Source organism: Tachypleus tridentatus, chromosome 1 (genome assembly GCF_004210375.1).
Source record: "Tachypleus tridentatus isolate NWPU-2018 chromosome 1, ASM421037v1, whole genome shotgun sequence".
Classification (NCBI taxonomy): Eukaryota; Metazoa; Arthropoda; class Merostomata; order Xiphosura; family Limulidae; genus Tachypleus; species Tachypleus tridentatus.
In genome coordinates, this window is record NC_134825.1 from 186,756,915 (window position 1) to 186,777,649 (window position 20,735).

General features: G+C 35.6%; 2 protein-coding genes across 3 annotated transcripts in view; one reads left to right on the top strand and one right to left on the bottom strand.

Moving 5' to 3' along the window:
* LOC143222696 (gamma-aminobutyric acid type B receptor subunit 2-like) overlaps positions 1–17,603 on the top strand; it is a 77,355-nt gene extending 59,752 nt beyond the window's left edge. Inside the window, exons 4-8 of the mRNA XM_076449596.1 lie at positions 8,452–8,619; positions 10,904–11,005; positions 13,469–13,534; positions 15,575–15,766; positions 17,325–17,603. Coding sequence (XP_076305711.1) covers positions 8,452–8,619; positions 10,904–11,005; positions 13,469–13,534; positions 15,575–15,766; positions 17,325–17,603 — 807 coding nt within the window. The remainder of the gene's footprint in view (positions 1–8,451; positions 8,620–10,903; positions 11,006–13,468; positions 13,535–15,574; positions 15,767–17,324) is intronic.
* LOC143232168 (gamma-aminobutyric acid type B receptor subunit 2-like) overlaps positions 1–20,735 on the bottom strand; it is a 291,391-nt gene that overhangs the window by 133,003 nt on the left and 137,653 nt on the right. The gene's annotated exons all lie outside the window — the stretch shown is intronic.

Here is a 20,735-nt window from a genome sequence, read left to right on the forward strand (position 1 = left end):
AGGATAAGAGAACGATGGTTTCCCAGAAGTCTGTTTCAACAAATTGATTATAAAAAGATCCTTGGGTTCTGTGTACAAGTACTTGATCTCTATATCTTTGTATGGAATAGAATTAATACCTTATTTATTCAGCTTGATATATGTGACGGTTGAATGAGAGGTATGACTTATCTTGATGATACAGTGTCGTGTTCTTATGGTTTCGAGACAGAAGTCCATCTTGATTATGTTGTGTCATGTGGACAGTTCTTGTCACTGACCTGTGTGTTCTTGGGTTTTCAACTGTTTCAAGATGAATAGTGTAAGACTTGTTTTCAGTCTCTTTCTGGATGGTCTTGGTACCCCAAGTTGATCACAATTATTTTACTTTCCAATGTTTGATGCCATTAAGCTGGTATCACCAGCTTGGAAGTTTCAAGTCTGATAAGAACACACCTTTACGTGTATCTTCAATCGGAAATAACTGCTACATCTTAGAGGTAACCCAGAAATACAGATGTGTGTTCACATTACGTACATGTAATGTGATTATTGCAAAACATTTTTGCGTATTTCTGGTCCCCACTGGCACTTTTATGCTCCTAATACCTCAGAGATATTTCTTGTCAAAGGAAGTAAAGTGTTTTCATTTGATGTACATTTCTCCAGGGATTCTCTGTAATCATTCTGTTTTCCAAAAAGTGTTATTTGACTGTTTGTTGTTCACTAACGTTCAAAAGTTTCTTAATACTTAAAGCTGAAATATATGTAGACATCAACCTCTTAACGCTAACTTCTACTTTTTTAGAAACAAAATTTTGCAATAATATTAGTTTAACCTAGAACTAGATTGTTTACTTCGCAACATTTTAATAGTATTCAATATATTTATATATTTTTGACAATATTTTACTGGTGAATAAGGTAAGTTTAGTGGTAATTAAACTACTGTCACCTACTTCAGTTTTAATTAGAATAATTATTAAACAACTAAGTGGAATGTGTTGTTGGGTGTCTGATAGAGGTTTTGAAGACTTTAAAACAACTAAAGTAGACGTATGTTGTTGGGTGTCTGATAGAGGTTTTGAAGACTTTAAAACAACTAAAGTAGACGTATGTTGTTGGGTGTCTGATAGAAAAGTAGACGTATGTTGTTGGGTGTTTGATAGAGGTTTTGAAGACTTTAAAACAACTAAAGTAGGTTTTGAAGACTTTAAAACAACTAAAGTAGACGTATGTTGTTGGGTGTCTGATAGAGGTTTTGAAGACTTTAAAACAACTAAAGTAGACGTATGTTGTTGGGTGTCTGATAGAGGTTTTGAAGACTTTAAAACAACTAAAGTAGACGTATGTTGTTGGGTGTCTGCTTTAAAACAACTAAAGACTTTAAACCAACGAAAGTAGACGTATGTTGTTGGGTGTCTGATATAGATTTTTAAGACTTTAAAACAACTAAAGTAGACGTATGTTGTTGGGTGTCTGATAGAGGTTTTGAAGACTTTAAAACAACTAAAGTAGACGTATGTTGTTGGGTGTTTGATAGAGGTTTTGAAGACTTTAAAACAACTAAAGTAGACGTATGTTGTTGGGTGTCTGATAGAGGTTTTGAAGACTTTAAAACAACTAAAGTAGACGTATGTTGTTAGGTGTCTGATAGAGGTTTTGAAGACTTTAAAACAACTAAAGTAGACGTATGTTGTTGGGTGTCTGCTAAAGGTTTTGAAGACTTTAAAACAACTAAAGTAGACATATGTTGTTGGGTGTCTGATAGAGGTTTGCAGGACCTTAAAATAATGAACTGTACATATTGTTGAATGGCTTCTTAAAAGTGGTTTAATGTTTTAACATTATGTGTGTATTTTTGAGTAACTTGAATGTTGTAGTTTTCGGTCTTTTTGTAATGTTTTCATCAATGAAAATGGAAATATTGTTGAGTGTTTCCATTGTTGTATAATGTTCATTGTTGAACTTATAGTATTTCAGAGTAATGAGATGTACTACTTTAAGTTACTGAATATCAGGTTATCCCTTAAGTAATGTCCCATTTTAGGTTCAGACAAAGAAAAAGAATTTCAAAAGGTTTTAATGTTATTTAATCAATAATGTATGTTCCATTATTATTAATTACTTCCTGCCAACGATTCACAAGCTTCTGAATGTCACTTATATAAAATTATTTGGGTTTGGAGGGAAAGAATGTAGAGAGGGTAGTTTTGACATCTTTATGTTTCCAAGCTGTTTTCCATCAAGATAGTTCTGAAAACTTCAGAATAAATAAGAATCAGATGGGACAAGGTCTGGAGAATAAGGAGGATGTGGAAGGTTTTCTCTCTAGTTCTTCAATCTTTGCAGATGTGATCCTTGTTGTATAGAGCTGTGCATTATCCTGATATAACACAACACCTTCACGACTAATCAAAGCAAGCCTTGAAACTTTCAGTGCAACATTCAAATTCTCTAACTGTGACAGTAGAAGTCTGATGTAATCGATACATTGATAGGCAACAACTCAAAGTGGATCACACCAACAATATCCCACCAAACACTTAACAAGACATTTCTAGGATGGAGGTCCATTTTTGGCTGTGCTTTAGCCAGTTTACCTCCACTAAGCCATTGTCTGTGGCGTTTAACATTTTTATAATATATCTATGTTTCACCTCGAGTTACAGACCTGTCCAAAAAAAGGTGAGTACGTTCATAAGATTGTAGAGAAGTGAAAATGTCCACTCTTGGCTTCTGTCAAATCATGGGGACCCATTTTCCAAGTATTGACACCTTTCCAAACTATCACAAATGATGGTGAACTGTTCAATGGGTCGAATTAAGCTTCTGTTACAGCACAATCTTCATTGAGTGCAGCCAGCAGCAAGTTATCATTAAACTCAACAGGACGACCTGAACGTGACGCATCACTTAAGCTGTAGTCACGTGATCTGAACTTATGAAACTACCTTCGACATTTTCCTACATTGAATGTTTCATGTAGTTTCTACTACTGCTTTTTTTTAAACCCATAAAACATTATATACCTAATGTGCTCCTCAGACACATCCATCCTCATAAGGGTTTATTTGATTACTGATCTGAAAAGGTGGAGTTGGGTTACTTTCTTTTATTTGTCTGAACATTTTTATACACGTCCTACTACATATTTTAGTCATTAAAGCCTTTAACAAAGACAGAAATGATGATACATTATCTGTATTAAATTTTCGGACGTTACTTATGGAATGACGTGATAAATTATTTGAACTTTTTAGTTTTTAAAAACTATTCAAATATTACTCCTTCTAACTGTTTTACAAAAGTAGGTAAGTATTTCTTCGACTAAATACGAAATTCTAATACATAACTTTAATGATAGGTAAAATGTAGTATTATTTCAATTTGATCTCGATTTAAATCATCAGCTGGCTCAAACTGTAAACCTTTCTTTAATTATGGGTTCATTACGACTCTGAATATGGTGCGAATTATAAATGTGTATGTTCTTTTACAGGTGTTTTAAATACCCTAGCGCCCGACATGGCCAAGTGGGTTAAGGCGTTCGACTTGTAATCCCAGGTTCGCGGGTTCGAATCTCTGTTGCACCAAACATGCTCGCATTTTCAGCCGTGGGACGTTATAAGGTAGCTGTCAATCCCACTCGTTGGTAAAAGAGTAGCCCAAGAGTTGGCGGTGAGTGGTGATGACTAGCTGCCTTCCCTCTAGTCATACACTTCAAAATTAAGCACGGCTGGCGCAGATAGCCCTCGTGTAACTTTGCGCAAAATTCAAAACAAATATTTTTTTTCAAATATCCTAGTGGTAAAAACTTATAAACTTAAACAACATTTGTAACAGGCACCTGATATACTGCATTCGATGTTCGGTGACCAGTCCGAGCTAGTTATGAACATTAATTAAAAGTAAAGGACTTTTTGTGAGCTGATAGGCTTAATTCGATATTTAATGGACCCATCACTGATCGTACTGTAAGTTTCTCACATAACTGTTCTTATTACCAGAATGTAATTCTCACATTACAATATACCTTGCGTCACCAGCCAATTACTGTTCTTGGAATGAGGTTATCACAGTTTTATTCCTCAGTCAAGTGTAACGTTTGGAAACGTTCCCCGGTGAAACAGTGGTAAGTGTACGAAGTTACAAACATATAATCCGGGGATCGATTTTCATCGGTGGATACAACAGTAACCCATTGTGGCTTTAAATAATTTTAAAAATGGCTCCCAAATAATGTTTTGGAAAATAACTACGGAGAAATTCGCTGAACTGTGGACAGTAAGATGACTGAATAAACCAGAGAGTTTTTCAAATTGACCGCATCGCAAGCAGACAATGATTGAGATTAACTCTTTCACACGTAGACTTGTTTACAATGACTGAGATTGACTCCCTCACACGCAGACTTCTGTTCAATGACTGAGATTGACTCCCTCACACGCAGACTTGTTTACAATGACTGAGATTGACTCCCTCACACGCAGACTTCTGTTCAATGTCGAAGATTGACTCCCTCACACGTAGACTTCGGTTCAATGTCGAAGATTGACTCTTTCACACGCAGACTTCTGTTCAATGACTGAGATTGACTCCCTCACACGCAGACTTCTGTTCAATGACGAAGATTGACTCCCTCACACGCAGACTTCTGTTCAATGTCAAAGATTGACTCTTTCACACGTAGACTTGTTTACAATGACTGAGATTGACTCCCTCACACGCAGACTTCTGTTCAATGCCGAAGATTGACTCCCTCACACGCAGACTTGTTTACAATGACTGAGATTGACTCCCTCACACGCAGACTTCTGTTCAATGACGAAGATTGACTCTTTCACACGTAGACTTGTTTACAATGACTGAGATTGACTCTCTCACACGCAGACTTCTGTTCAATGTCAAAGATTGACTCTTTCACACGTAGACTTGTTTACAATGACTGAGATTGACTCCCTCACACGCAGACTTCTGTTCAATGCCGAAGATTGACTCCCTCACACGCAGACTTCTGTTCAATGTCGAAGATTGACTCTATCACACGTAGACTTGTTTACAATGACTGAGATTGACTCCCTCACACGCAGACTTCTGTTCAATGTCGAAGATTGACTCTTTCACACGTAGACTTGTTTACAATGACTGAGATTGACTCCCTCACACGCAGACTTCTGTTCAATGCCGAAGATTGACTCCCTCACACGCAGACTTCTGTTCAATGTCGAAGATTGACTCTTTCACACGTAGACTTGTTTACAATGACTGAGATTGACTCCTCACACGCAGACTTCTGTTCAATGCCGAAGATTGACTCCTCACACGCGGACTTCTGTTCAATGTCGAAGATTGACTCTTTCACACGTAGACTTGTTTACAATGACTGAGATTGACTCCCTCACACGCAGACTTCTGTTCAATGCCGAAGATTGACTCCCTCACACGCAGACTTCTGTTCAATGCCGAAGATTGACTCCCTCACACGCAGACTTCTGTTCAATGTCGAAGATTGACTCTTTCACACGTAGACTTGTTTACAATGACTGAGATTGACTCCCTCACACGCAGACTTCTGTTCAATGACTGAGATTGACTCTTTCACACGTAGACTTGTTTACAATGACTGAGATTGACTCCCTCACACGCAGACTTCTGTTCAATGACTGAGATTGACTCTTTCACACGTAGACTTGTTTACAATGACTGAGATTGACTCCCTCACACGCAGACTTCTGTTCAATGACTGAGATTGACTCTTTCACACGTAGACTTGTTTACAATGACTGAGATTGACTCCCTCACACGCAGACTTCTGTTCAATGTCGAAGATTGACTCTTTCACACGTAGACTTGTTTACAATGACTGAGATTGACTCCCTCACACGCAGACTTATGTTCAATGACTGAGATTGACTCCCTCACACGTAGACTTGTTTACAATGACTGAGATTGACTCCCTCACACGCAGACTTGTTTACAATGACTGAGATTGACTCCCTCACACGCAGACTTGTTTACAATGACTGAGATTGACTCTTTCACACGTAGACTTCGGTTCAATGTCGAAGATTGACTCTTTCACACGCAGACTTCTGTTCAATGACTGAGATTGACTCCTCACACGCAGACTTCTGTTCAATGCCGAAGATTGACTCCTCACACGCAGACTTCTGTTCAATGTCGAAGATTGACTCTTTCACACGTAGACTTGTTTACAATGACTGAGATTGACTCCCTCACACGTAGACTTCTGTTCAATGACGAAGAAACTTTACACCGACTCAGTTGTTTCAAAGGGAACGTTTGTAATGAGAACTGTTAGAACCAGTTTCTTCCTACACATTCAATCTTTCGGTCGTCATTGATTGCTAACGGAAGTCAAACTTCCTGGAAATCTTCCGCTAAATCTCAAGATCTTGACAGATGTTCACAATTCAAAATCATTTTATCGAACTTTACCGCCAGTACAAATTACAATAAACACACAAGTCACCTAATTAACTGTGCTTGTAAGTTTAGTGTACTATATTTGTTTAATAAACACCACTTAATTCAGAATAGTTCCAGCAGAACGTCGGTGATTATAAGATATTCATATTCATTTTACTTGTTTGTACTTATGTGGGTTTTCAAAATAACTTTGATATCCGGATTTATAATGTTTTACGCCCAACCGAATCAAATATAATTGTTTGAATTTTTTTTTTTTTTTTTGAACGGTCAGGCTACGTTAGAGGTTGTCAGGAAACAAAGTTGTTTATTTCATGTTTTGATCTTGTTGTTCTTGCTGACTATGACGGTGTTGTCAGGGAACAAAGTTGTTTATTTCATGTTTTAATCTTGTTAATCTTGCTGACTGTGACGGTGTTGCCAGGAAATAAAGGTGTTTATTTCATGTTTTGATCTTGTGAGTCTTGCTGACTGTGACGGTGTTGTCAGGGAACAAAGTTGTTTATTTCATGTTTTGATCTTGTTGTTCTTGCTGACTATGACGGTGTTGTCAGAGAACAAAGTTGTTTATTTCATGTTTTGATCTTGTTAGTCTTGCTGACTGTGACGGTGTTGTCAGGGAACAAAGTTGTTTATTTCATGTTTTGATCTTGTTAGTCTTGTTGATTGTGACGGTGTTGCCAGGAAACAAAGGTGTTTATTTCATGTTTTGATCTTGTTAGTTTTGCTGACTGTGAAGGTGTTACCAAAAAACAAAGTTGTTTATTTCATGTTTTGATCTTGTTAATCTTGCTGACTGTGACGGTGTTGCCAGGAAACAAAGGTGTTTATTTCATGTTTTGATCTTGTTAGTCTTGCTGACTGTGACGGTGTTACCAAAAAACAAAGTTGTTTATTTTATGTTTTGATCTTGTTATTCTTGCTGACTGTGATGGTGCTGCCAGAAAACAAGGTGTTTATTTCATGTTTTGATCTTGTTATTCTTGCTGACTGTGTCGGTGTTGTCAGGGAACAAAGTTGTTTATATGATCTCTTGTTCATGTCAGTCTTGCTGACTGTGACGGTATTGTCAGGGAACAAAGTTGTTTATATCATGTTTTGTTCATGTTAGTCTTGGTGACTGTGACGTAGTTGCCAGGAAACAAAGTTGTTTATTTCATGTTTCGATCATGTTATTCTTGCTGATTGTGATCAGGTTTAACATTTATGTACAGTTCTACTGAAGTCTCTTGAAGATGAATAGTTCGCTTGTTTCCTTCAACAGCACTACATTCTGTCGCCTCTCATGTGATGTACATTCACTTCTCATACGCCGATTTTTCCATTTTCTTTTTGAAAGCTTTTGTAGATCTCCACATGGATTTCTACTGTTCATCTTTCTAAAAACTGAGTAATGCTTAGAGACTGGGAAGTGTCTCACCCACGTATCACAGAATTGTAGAAAACAGCTGTTGAAAAGTGAAGTACCCGGACATCTATTACTTACATTTCAATCCTTCCTGCGACAAGTGGCTCACATCTGTTGAGAGTCCGTAGACAAGATATCCCGTAACATACGTGCTTACTGCGTATGTATAACGGTTTTATTATTTTCTTACTTAGCAACCACAATCCTAGCAACAGAAACAACATCGATACTGGAAGCACTTTCCTACCAGATGAAGTGTTACTGTTGGTACCATGTCATATCATGTAATCAAAACTTTATCTGACTTCAAGGTTTGACAAAGTTACATATTAAATCAGATGAAGGCCTTAGTTTAAAAACATGGAAGGTCGTTCATCAGGAATAAAACGAGTAGTGAACGAAGCTAGAATGTGGTTTATTATTTTCATAATATTTGGTTTAGTGTATTTTCCTATAATGTAAAAGTTCCGCTTAGTTACTCCCTACAAATTATATTACTTATTCGTCCGTAAATAGTGTTTTCTGCATAAATTACTGTTAGATTAATCGATATTGGAACTTGATGGAAAAATAATATGTTATTTTAATGTGTGTGTTTGTTTGTTTTTTAGTTAACATACGGGGACACACATCCAATGTACACAGTTGAGAACTACCCTAATTTTTTCCAAGTGGTTCCGAGTGAAAATGCCTTCAACTCGGCACAGGTAGCGCTACTTCAACATTTCAACTGGTCACGTGTAGGAACGCTCTACCAAAGTACACCACGTTATGCCTTGGTGAGTATCACGGAACAGTAGACTCGTTGCATACCAACACCTGTTCTGTTTTCATGCTCTCTCAACTTTGATAGTTTTATTTGTGTGTGTTTCTATATGAGTTTTATTTTAATTTTAACTCTCCACTAAATTGGGCTGAGTTATTGAACGAAAACATTATATACAGGTTCACACAAGGAGGCTGAAAAAACAAACCTTCAAGGCTGAGAGAAGCCCCTTTAAAGTAAGTTCATAACTACTCATCAGGGGCTGAGAGAAGCCCTTAAAGTAAGTTCTTAACTACTCATCAGGCTGAGAAAGCCCCTAAAGTAAGTTCATAACTACTCATCAGGGGCTGAGAGAAGCCCTTTAAAGTAAGTTCATAACTACTCATCAGGGCTGAGAGAAGCCCCTTTAAAGTAAGTTCTTAACGACTCATCAGGGGCTGAGAGAAGCCCCTTAAAGTAAGTTCTTAACCACTCATCAGAGGCTGAGAGAAGCCCCTTTAAAGTAAGTTCTTAACTACTCATCAGGGTCTGAGACAAGCTCCTTTAAAGTAAGTTCTTAACTACTCATCAGGGGCTGAGAGAAGCCCCTTTAAAGTAAGTTCTTAACTACTCATCAGGGGCTGAGAGAAGCCCTTTAAAGTAAGTTCTTAACTACTCATCAGGGGCTGAGAAGCCCCTTTAAAGTAAGTTCTTAACTACTCATCAGGGGCTGAGAGAAGCCCCTTTAAAGTAAGTTCTTAACTACTCATCAGAGGCTGAGAGAAGCCCCTTTAAGGTAAGTTCTTAACTACTCATCAGGGGCTGAGACAAGCTCCTTTAAAGTAAGTTCTTAACTACTCATCAGGGGCTGATAGAAGCCCCTTTAAAGTAAGTTCTTAACTACTCATCAGGGGCTGAGAGAAGCCCCTTTAAAGTAAGTTCTTAACTACTCATCAGGGGCTGAGAGAAGCCCCTTTAAAGTAAGTTCTTAACTACTCATCAGGGGCTGAGAGAAGCCCCTTTAAGGTAAGTCCTTAACTACTCATTAGGGGCTGAGAGAAGCCCCTTTAAGGTAAGTTCTAAACTACTCATCAGGGGCTGAGAGAAGCCCCTTTAAAGTAAGTTCTTAACTACTCATCAGGGGCTGATAGAAGCCCCTTTAAGGTAAGTTCTTACCGATGGCTTCGTAGTGATGAGAAACCAATGTTTGGATCTTCTTCGGTCATCCTCAGGTTAACAAAAAAATTCCTGGTGGTTGCTATGGGAACGGTGTTTATGTGACGTTTAACACCACGTATTGTTGTCTTCTTAGCTACTATTATTTAATCCTTTTTGATATTGTGTTAAGAACGTCGGGCCATTGTTATTGATCTTAACCCACCCCTATATGAACAAGAGTGGAACTGACTTCAGGATATTCCAACATTGTTACATTAAACTACCTGTTACATTAAACCACGTTACAGTGTTAATATAGGTGGGGCTTTAGTATGACCGGATGCTTTTGATATTCGATTGGCAATCTGCGTGTCGCGGGTTCGAATCCCGTCTACAAATATGTTTACCCTTTTGATTGTGGGGATGTTATAATGTTACATTTAATTCCACATTTAGTTGTTAAATAGTAGCTCAAGAGTTGGCGGTGGGTGAAAATTACTAGATGCATTCCGTATACTCTATAACTTCCAAATTATGGACTGCTCGTACAGAAAGTTCTGGTGAAGCTTTGCGTGAAATTCCACAACACAAAGAACAGAGGAGTTTGTTATTATGTCAGCAGTGCAAACGTTGCCTCTGATGTGGAACTAAATTTAAATAAACAATGTTAAAGTAATAACAAGTTTTTGTTCTAATTTGAATAATTTTCGACCAATATAGTGTAATTTTTTCTTTTGCAATGTCCGTCCAGCATGGCCAGGTGGTTAAGACACTAATCTGAGGATCGCGTGTTCGAATCCCTCTCCCCCCAAGCATGCTCACCCTTTCAGCCGTCAGGGCGTTATTATATGACGATCAATCCCCCTATTCGTTGGTAAAAGAGTAGGGGTATCCCAACAGTTGGCGGTGGGTGGTGATAACTAGCTGCCTTCCCGCTAGTCTTATGCTGCTCAGTTTGGGACGGCTAGTGCAGATAGCCCTCGTGTAGCTTTGCGCGAAATTCAAAAACAAAATCTTCAATGTCAAATCTTTGTTAAAGCCTGATTTTACTTGATATAAACGTAGTTTTGTTTTACTGTAAGTATATCAGTTCTTTCTATTGAAAACACTTATACGGCTTCACTTTCCAGGCTTAATAAAACACACTTTTCCCATTTTAGCCGCATAGTAAGTTACTGTCGGATCTTGAAACAGCCAAGATCAAAATAGCTGCTCAGCAGGGATTCGTCGATGAACTGGAGTCAGCTATATCCAAACTCAAGGTGAGTGAGCTGCCATCTCGTGAAGAAAAAGTATAAATCGGTCTCTGGATATTTCTTTTGAAAATCACAATTAAAAACATAGGATATCCACTAAATTTTAAGTTACGATACAATCATTAAAAACATTTTGGCTACAATCTTTTTTTATAATTTTTGAAGAATTATACGGTCAGTGTTTTAGTTATCAGAGACATATTTTTTAGGTAAATAGTGATTATCTTGACGAATTGTCCAATAAATTACAATCATTCTGAACCCTCTAAGTGAAGATTACCAGAAAATTGAACACTGATATAAAGAAGCCTTCTTTTTGTAGCTCTTTAACTAACCATATTAAATCTAACTCGTTCAGTTACTGAGTAACTGTATCATATCAGCGCATAATCAGTAAAACACTTACTCCTCCAGTTACTGAGTAAATTTATAATATCTATAGATAATCAGTAAAAACTTACTCCTCTAGTTACTGAGTAAATTTATAATATCTATAGATAATCAGTAAAAACTTACTCCTCTAGTTACTGAGTAAATTTATAATATCTATAGATAATCAGTAAAAACTTACTCCTCTAGTTACTGAGTAAATCTATCATTTCAATACACAATCAGTAAAAACTTACTCCTCTAGTTACTGAGTAAATTTATAATATCTATAGATAATCAGTAAAAACTTACTCCTCTAGTTACTTAGTAAATCTATCATTTCAATACACAATCAGTAAAAACTTACTCCTCTAGTTACTTAGTAAATCTATCATCTCAATACACAATCAGTAAAAACTTACTCCTCTAGTTACTGAGTAAATCTATCATATCAATACACAATCAGTAAAAACTTACCCTCCAGTTACTGAGTAAATCTATCATGTCAATACACAATCAGTAAAAACTTACTCCTCTAGTTACTGAGTAAATCTATCATGTCAATACACAATCAGTAGAAACTTACTCCTCTAGTTACTGAGTAAATCTATCATATCAATACACAATCAGTAAAAACTTACTCCTCCAGTTACTGAGTAAATCTATCATGTCAATACACAATCAGTAAAAACTTACTCCTCCATTTACTGAGTAAATCTATCATGTCAATACACAATCAGTAAAAACTTACTCCTCTAGTTACTGAGTAAATCTATCATGTCAATACACAATCAGTAAAAACTTACTCCTCTAGTTACTGAGTAAATCTATCATGTCAATACACAATCAGTAGAAACTTACTTCTCCAGTTACTTAGTAAATCTATCATGTCAATACACAATCAGTAAAAACTTACTCCTCTAGTTACTGAGTAAATCTATCATGTCAATACACAATCAGTAGAAACTTACTCCTCTAGTTACTTAGTAAATCTATCATCTCAATACACAATCAGTAAAAACTTACTCCTCTAGTTACTTAGTAAATCTATCATCTCAATACACAATCAGTGAAAACTTACTCCTCTAGTTCCTGAGTAAATCTATCATGTCAATACACAATCAGTAAAAACTTACTCCTCTAGTTACTGAGTATATCTATCATGTCAATACACAATCAGTAAAAACTTACTCCTCTAGTTACTGAGTAAATCTATCATGTCAATACACAATCAGTAGAAACTTACTCCTCTAGTTACTGAGTAAATCTATCATATCAATACACAATCAGTAAAAACTTACTCCTCCAGTTACTGAGTAAATCTATCATGTCAATACACAATCAGTAAAAACTTACTCCTCTAGTTACTGAGTAAATCTATCATGTCAATACACAATCAGTAGAAACTTACTCCTCCAGTTACTGAGTAAATCTATCATGTCAATACACAATCAGTAAAACTTACCTCCAGTTACTGAGTAAATCTATCATGTCAATACACAATCAGTAAAAACTTACTCCTCTAGTTACTGAGTAAATCTATCATGTCAATACACAATCAGTAAAAACTTACTCCTCTAGTTACTGAGTAAATCTATCATATCAATACACAATCAGTAAAAACGTACTCTTCTAGTTACTTAGTAAATCTATCATGTCAATACACAATCAGTAAAAACTTACTCCTCTAGTTACTGAGTAAAACTATCATGTCAATACACAATCAGTAAAAACTTACTCCTCTAGTTACTGAGTAAATCTATCATGTCAATACACAATCATTAAAAACCTACTCCTCTAGTTACTTAGTAAATCTATCATCTCAATACACAATCAGTAAAAACTTACTCCTCTAGTTACTGAGTAAATCTATCATGTCAATACACAATCAGTAAAAACTTACTCCTCTAGTTACTTAGTAAATCTATCATGTCAATACACAATCAGTAAAAACTTACTCCTCCAGTTACTGAGTAAAACTATCATATCTAAATGTTGTGTTAGGTATGTTTGTATTAGAAGCTTGAGGTCATAATGTGTCTCTAACGTACGTCTGTATAACGTAAAATTCGATATTTTATTTATTTTGATTTTATACAGGAGAAAGATGTCCGTATTATTCTTGGAAAATTTGAAGAACAGTGGGCTATTAAAGTCTTTTGTGAGGTACGTTACGTTGTGTATCTCATTACTACTTTATTCAGGAATGTTTCCTTTGTTGTGTATCTAATTACAACTTTATTTAGGAATGTTTCCTTTGTTGTGTATCTAATTACAACTTTATTTAGGAATGTTTCCTTTGTTGTGTATCTAATTACAACTTTATTTAGGAATGTTTCCTTTGTTGTGTATCTAATTACAACTTTATTTAGGAATGTTTCCTTTGTTGTGTATCTAATTACAACTTTATTTAGAATGTTTCCTTTGTTGTGTATCTAATTACAACTTTATTTAGGAATGTTTCCTTTGTTGTGTATCTAATTACAACTTTATTTAGGAATGTTTCCTTTGTTGTGTATCTCATTACTACTTTATTTAGGAATGTTTCCTTTGTTGTGTATCTAATTACAACTTTATTTAGGATTGTTTCCTTTGATGTGTATCTAATTACAACTTTATTTAGGAATGTTTCCTTTGCTGTGTATCTAATTACTACTTTATTTAGGAATGTTTCCTTTGTTGTGTATCTAATTACAACTTTATTTAGGAATGTTTCCTTTGTTGTGTATCTAATTACAACTTTATTTAGGAATGTTTCCTTTGTTGTGTATCTAATTACTACTTTATTTAGGAATGTTTCCTTTGTTGTGTATCTATTTACTACTTTATTTAGGATTGTTTCCTTTGTTGTGTATCTAATTACTAGTTTATTTAGGAATGTTTCCTTTGTTGTGTATCTAATTACTACTTTATTTAGGAATGTTTCCTTTGTTGTGTATCTAATTACAACTTTATTTAGGAATGTTTCCTTTGTTGTGTATCTAATTACTACTTTATTTAGGAATGTTTCCTTTGTTGTGTATCTATTTACTACTTTATTTAGGATTGTTTCCTTTGTTGTGTATCTAATTACTAGTTTATTTAGGAATGTTTCCTTTGTTGTGTATCTAATTACTACTTTATTTAGGAATGTTTCTTTGTTGTGTATCTAATTACTACTTTATTTAGGAATGTTTCCTTTGTTGTGTATCTAATTACTACTTTATTTAGGAATGTTTCCTTTGTTCTGTATTAAATTATTACTTCAAATAGGAATGTTTCCTTTGTTGTTTATCTAATTACTACCTTATTTAAAAATATTTCTTTGCTGTGTATCTGATTAGTACTTCGTTTAAGATTGTTTCCCTTGCTATGTATCTAATTATTATTTCGTTTTGGAATGTGTTCGTTGTTGTTTATCCAGTTATTACTTCATTTAGAATTTTTTCCTTTGTTGTGTATCTAATTATTATCTCATTTAGGAACGTTTCATTGCTGTGTTTCTACTAATTATTTAATTTAGGAATGTTTCATTTGTCATGTATCGAATTATTATTATTAGAGGGAAGTCTAAATGGTTGGTTCAGTATATGTAGATACGTTTAGGTTCAACAAGTTAAAATCGATGGTTGATTATAGAGATGCATTTAATAAGTTAAATCGCTCGTTTATGTGAGTTTCTACGTAGAACTTGACAAGATAATTGTTTGATCAAGGACGTTTCGGATAATATGTTGAAAAATCACCTAGGAAAAATATTCTTCCAAAATTATGGTAAACAATTAGTGAAATATGAATAAATGGCTCGATACATTTATAGTGTTGATCTATTCGAAGTTCTTTATAATAAGATTAAGAACTGTTCTATGACCATTCTATAACCGGGTCACTGTATCCCTGGCTCGGCATGGCCGTGTGTGTTAAGGCGTTCGACTCGTAATCTGAAGGTCGCGGGTTCCAATCTCCGTCGCACCAAACAAGCTCGCCCTTTAGCCGTGGGGGCGTTATAATGTGACGGTCAATTCAACTATTCGTTGGTAAAAGAGTAGCCCAAGAGTTGGCGGTGGGTGGTGATGACTAGCTGCTAAATTAGTAACGGCTAGCGTAGATAGCCCTTGAGTAGTTATGCGCGAAATTCAAAACAACCAAACAAACGCTGTATCCCGAAATCTAGTGAGCAAGGATTGGAGACGGTAATATTACTTATATGTAGTAACACTTTTTTAGGCCTACAAAGTGGGATTGTACGGGAAGAAGTACCAGTGGATCATCGTTGGAGTGTATGATTATGATTGGTGGAAGAAGCACCTAGATATTGTTACTTGTAACCAATCGCAACTCGGAGAAGCTATGGAAGGCTACTTAGCTACAGATATTTTATCCTTAAGTTCTACCGAAGACATAACTGTATCAGGGCTGGTAGGTTAATCTGATATTTAACAGTATTTGATTGCTTTTGTGTTGTTGTTTTTGTCTTACCGAGTAAAACTGGAAAGCATGTACAGCGTTTGTTTTTTAACATGGATTCTAACCAGTTTTATTCTGAATAATTGAAATTAGACTTTCTATTAAAATTAGTAAAAACGAAGCAGTCGTTATCTGATACACTTGAAAGACATTAGATACTCCTTTTTTAATATGGATTTTTTGTAAGGGTTTATTGAGTTTTTATCCAAATTCTTTTAAATGAATATATCAGCTCAATCATAATATTGTTATTTGTTCACACTTTAATAACTATTTTAAATACTATTCGTTGATAAAGTGTATTTAAATGTTGATGATAGATGTTGTTAACCAACTGTTATTACTTCTAAGTTAAGGAAGACAAGCGCAGATAGGCCTCGAATAGCTTTGCTCAAAATTCAGAACAAACATAGAGTTTTTTTGTAACAAATGCATAACTATCATGAGATTATCTGTGCTGTGCCCATATCAAGAATCGAGCTTTGAATTTTAGTGTTAAAAAACCTTCAAATTGACGACAGTCCTTGAATAGTGCGTTGGTTTAAGAAATGATACATTTTGTCCACAGCATACATTCTACATTTCTATGGGAAAAAAATCTGTGGCGTGCGACTCGTAATCCGAGGGTCGTGGGTTCGCATCCCCGTCGCGCAAACATGCTCGCCCTCCCAGCCGTGGGAGCGTTATAATGTGACGGTCAATCCCACTATTCGTTAGTAAAAGAGTAGCCCAAGAGTTGTTGGTGGGTGGTGATGACTAGCTGCCTTCCCTCTAGTCTTACACTGCTAAATTAGGGACGGCTAGCGCAGATAGCCCTCGAGTAGCTTTGTGCGAAATTCAAAAAAACAAACAAACCCTCTAGTCTTACACTGCTAAATTAGGGACGGCTAGCACAGATAGCCCTCGAGTAGCTTTGTGCGAAATTCGAAAACAAACAATTTCTTTAAAAGGTACATACTGTTATCGGTGCTTCGGATATGGAGAATTAGACGGTTAGTACACATGTATATAAATCACAACTGAACAACTGTTGTAATAGTTTTTTATAATAGCAAAACAAGAAACCAGTCTTTTCTCTGTGTAATTTTGCACATGATATTGATTATCATATGTAATATTTTCTTGATATCTTGCCAAAGCTAGGTTTACTTGTCAAAATGTCCAGTTTTTGGTACATAAACCTACTTTATTACTTCTTTCACACGCTACACTTTATTAACGTCTGGAACCTTTGGTGGAGTTAAACCTTTTACTACAAACAGCTCTATATCTCGTAACAGATAAGATAAACACTTTTCAAAATCTTTAAAACCTCAACATTTTGAAGCACACTGTTTATTTATTTATATTTTCATTTTATTCAACCTTTGCCTCACAACACGAATGTCCCCCATAATCTCTACGTTACTCGAGTCAACAGTTTGTCAGGAAATGTTTTACTGGTTATATTTTTCTTAGTGTGTTCTTATGATATCATTTTGTCCATAACCAAATTTACGTTTCGTCTCAGACTTCAGCGGAATACGAAACTCAGTACAAACAACGGTATGACGGAAGCAACAATCGTTTCCATGGTTACGCCTACGACGGGATCTGGATGATCGCCCTAGCTATCCAAATGGTGAAACGGAAGCTTATAGCTATCGATAGTTCCAGAACGCTGGAGATGTTCGAATACAGAGATCCTATGTGGGGAGCTCTTTTCCGTGAGGCCTTTAATCAAACTTCGTTTAGAGGAGTGACGGTAGGTGTCGCCACCCTTTGTTTTGTTTTGTATCTTAACACATAGCAACCCAGAAGGTTATCGGTGTTCTGCCCACAACGGGTATCGAAACCAGGTTTCTAGCAGTATAAGACTGCAGACGTACCACTCTGGCACTGGGGGGTGCCACACTCTGTGCCGTGGTTATATAAATACAAATGAAAACTATTTCGAGGTATATTAACCGTCGGTTTATATATGTATATATTCCTAACACTAACGATTCCTTAGTAAACTGATACGTAACACTGTAATTTATACATTAATATATGCTAACAAATATCTCTGTAAAGTTCCTTGATAACTTCTACCATTAAAGTCTGACTCTAATATTTTTATGACTTTCATTTTCTGGACATAAATACTTAATTGTTAAGAAATATATTGAAATTTGTGAATTAAATTAGGCCTTTCTATTGTTATACAACAACCTGGTTTTTATTGTTATACAACAATCTGCTTTTTGTAACTTCTCTGACGTCATGATCATAAAGTATTGTGCTTGTTCTTGTTTTCTTATAGCAAAGCCACATCGGGCTATCTGCTGAATCCACCAAGGGGAATCGAACCCCTGATTTTAGCGTTGTAAATCCATAGACTTACCGCTGTACCAGCGGGGGACAATTATAAAATAACTTACTGTATTACGCCAATAATTATGGTGTACTTACAAACATGTAACTCAATATCTACACGTTGTTTTTTTGTTGCTGTTTTATATACAGGGTTCAGTTAGCTTCATCAGAAACGAAAGGCGAGGTTTCATTCTTTTGAAGCAATACCAAAGTAAGTTTTGTTTTTTTAAAGCAATATCAGAGTGACTTTATTTTGTCTGAAATAATATTAATCTATGTTTGTGTTATCTGAAAAAATATCAGAGTAGGTTCCTGCTGTCTGTTTATCTTACTTTTACTTTATTTTACAAAAACATATATACGTGCATCGGTATTAAAATTCATATTTATTTGTTTATAAACTTACGATAACTTACAATATTTAGAAATAAACGAGTTCATTTTATGTATTATTAAGCTAATAAATACGTCGCTATAATGTGTATTTATTTTTCCGATAGATGGCACAGAGGTAAAAGTTGGCGAATATGACACTTTGACGCATAGGCTTAAACTTTGTAAGGAGACAAGGATAACTTGGCACGGTAAAGTATATATATGTGGATTTTTACTTTTTATCTAATTCTAATATAATTATATCTAAAATGTAATCAAAGATATATTCTAAAATGTGTATTCTGTGTGATTTGTTTTTGCGTTCTGTTATCATACACTTTTGCTTTGCTACTGGTTATTTTTAATTGATTTTACTTCAACAAAAATCTGTTTTATAAAAAAAAACACTTTAATCTTTTCTCCTTAGTTTTAAATTTTATTGACCTTGATCCTACTTTTAAGTTTCTTTTGAAATATTACGCGTGTTACAAGAATTAATCGATGTTTACGACGTTTAGTATAGAGTTTATATATAGTTTTATGTGTCTCGCTACGGATCGAAGCGTCCAAGGTTCGAGACGTGATACCAATTATTACACCTTCAGCTTTGTGTATGCTATAAAAATAACTCATTGGCTGCTTTCTTTAAGTGGCCCTCCCTAGTGGTTCAGCGGTATGTCTGCGGACTTACAACGCTAAAATCTGGGTTTCGATACCCGTGGTGGGCAGAGCACAGATAGCCTATTGTGTAGCTTTGTGCTTAATTCAAAACAACAACTTCCTTAAGTAAAAACAAAACTAAGGGTAGCTATACCTGAACCCTTGTGTTTAACCGAACCGTTTAGTCCAAGTGTGCTTATGGTATCTCCTATCTTAAACCTTCCGTTTAGTCCAAGTGTGCTTAGGGTATCTCCTATCTTAAACCTTCCGTTTAGTCCAAGTGTGCTTAGGTATCTCCTATCTTAAACCTTCCGTTTAGTCCAAGTTGCTTAGGGTATCTCCTATCTTAAACCTTCCGTTTAGTCCAAGTGTGCTTAGGGTATCTCCTATCTTAAACCTTCCGTTTAGTCCAAGTGTGCTTATGGTATCTCCTATCTTAAACCTTCCGTTTAGTCCAAGTGTGCTTAGGGTATCTCCTATCTTAAACCTTCCGTTTAGTCCAAGTGTGCTTAGGGTATCTCCTATCTTAAACCTTCCGTTTAGTCCAAGTGTGCTTAGGGTATCTCCTATCTTAAACCTTCCGTTTAGTCCAAGTGTGCTTATGGTATCTCCCATCTTAAACCTTCCGTTTTTAGTCCAAGTGTGCTTCAGGTATTTCCTATCTTAAACCTTCCGTTTAGTCCATGGGTAAGCTTGGGTATCTATCTTAAACCTTCCGTTTAGTCCAAGTGTGCTTAGGGTATCTCCTATCTTAAACCTTCCGTTTAGTCCAAGTGTGCTTATGGTATCTCCTATCTTAAAACTTCCATTTAAAATGAACAGTTACGGAAAACTTTTCACGTGGAAGTTATTACAATACATAATTTTCTTCAACGTTTCGAATACTAATGATATATATACATGTGTAGTTTCGTCAACTAAATATATTTAATGTCTTAGTTTTATCACACTTAAAGTGTAATGACTAAATATTTATAATTTATTTTTGTGGTATGACATGTTTAGGCTTTAAGACTTTAAAAGAATAAAACATTAATGGCGTTTCGAGGATTCCAAACAAAAATAATACCATATGATATTCTAGACTTTCTTTCGGCTTCTTACAAACTTCTGTCCTGAATAGAATAAACAGCAGTAACAAGAGAAACAATAAAATGTTAAAATAAATATTTTAGGATAATTGGTTATTTAGTTAAACCACTGTGCTAGCCACCAGGAGCATGAATTGGGAACGTTTTTTTGTCCCACTATTTTGTACTAACCAAAACCGCAACCCGACCAGCCAGCTGTATTTTCACAAGATCTTTTATTTCCTTCCTTCTAGGTACCGACCACCCCCGTGGACAGAACCTTAGTCGTCATCCAACCATCCAGAGTCAGATTTACAATATACGTTGTTATTGTGATCTTTTGCTATTCTAGGGATCATGATGGCATCTGTGTTTCTGGTTAAACATACAGTTTCGAAATCAAAGGTTTCTGTTCACTTTCTGATGTCTCTTTATATTAAATGTTATAATATAGTGGATCTACACCTATGTTGTGTTAA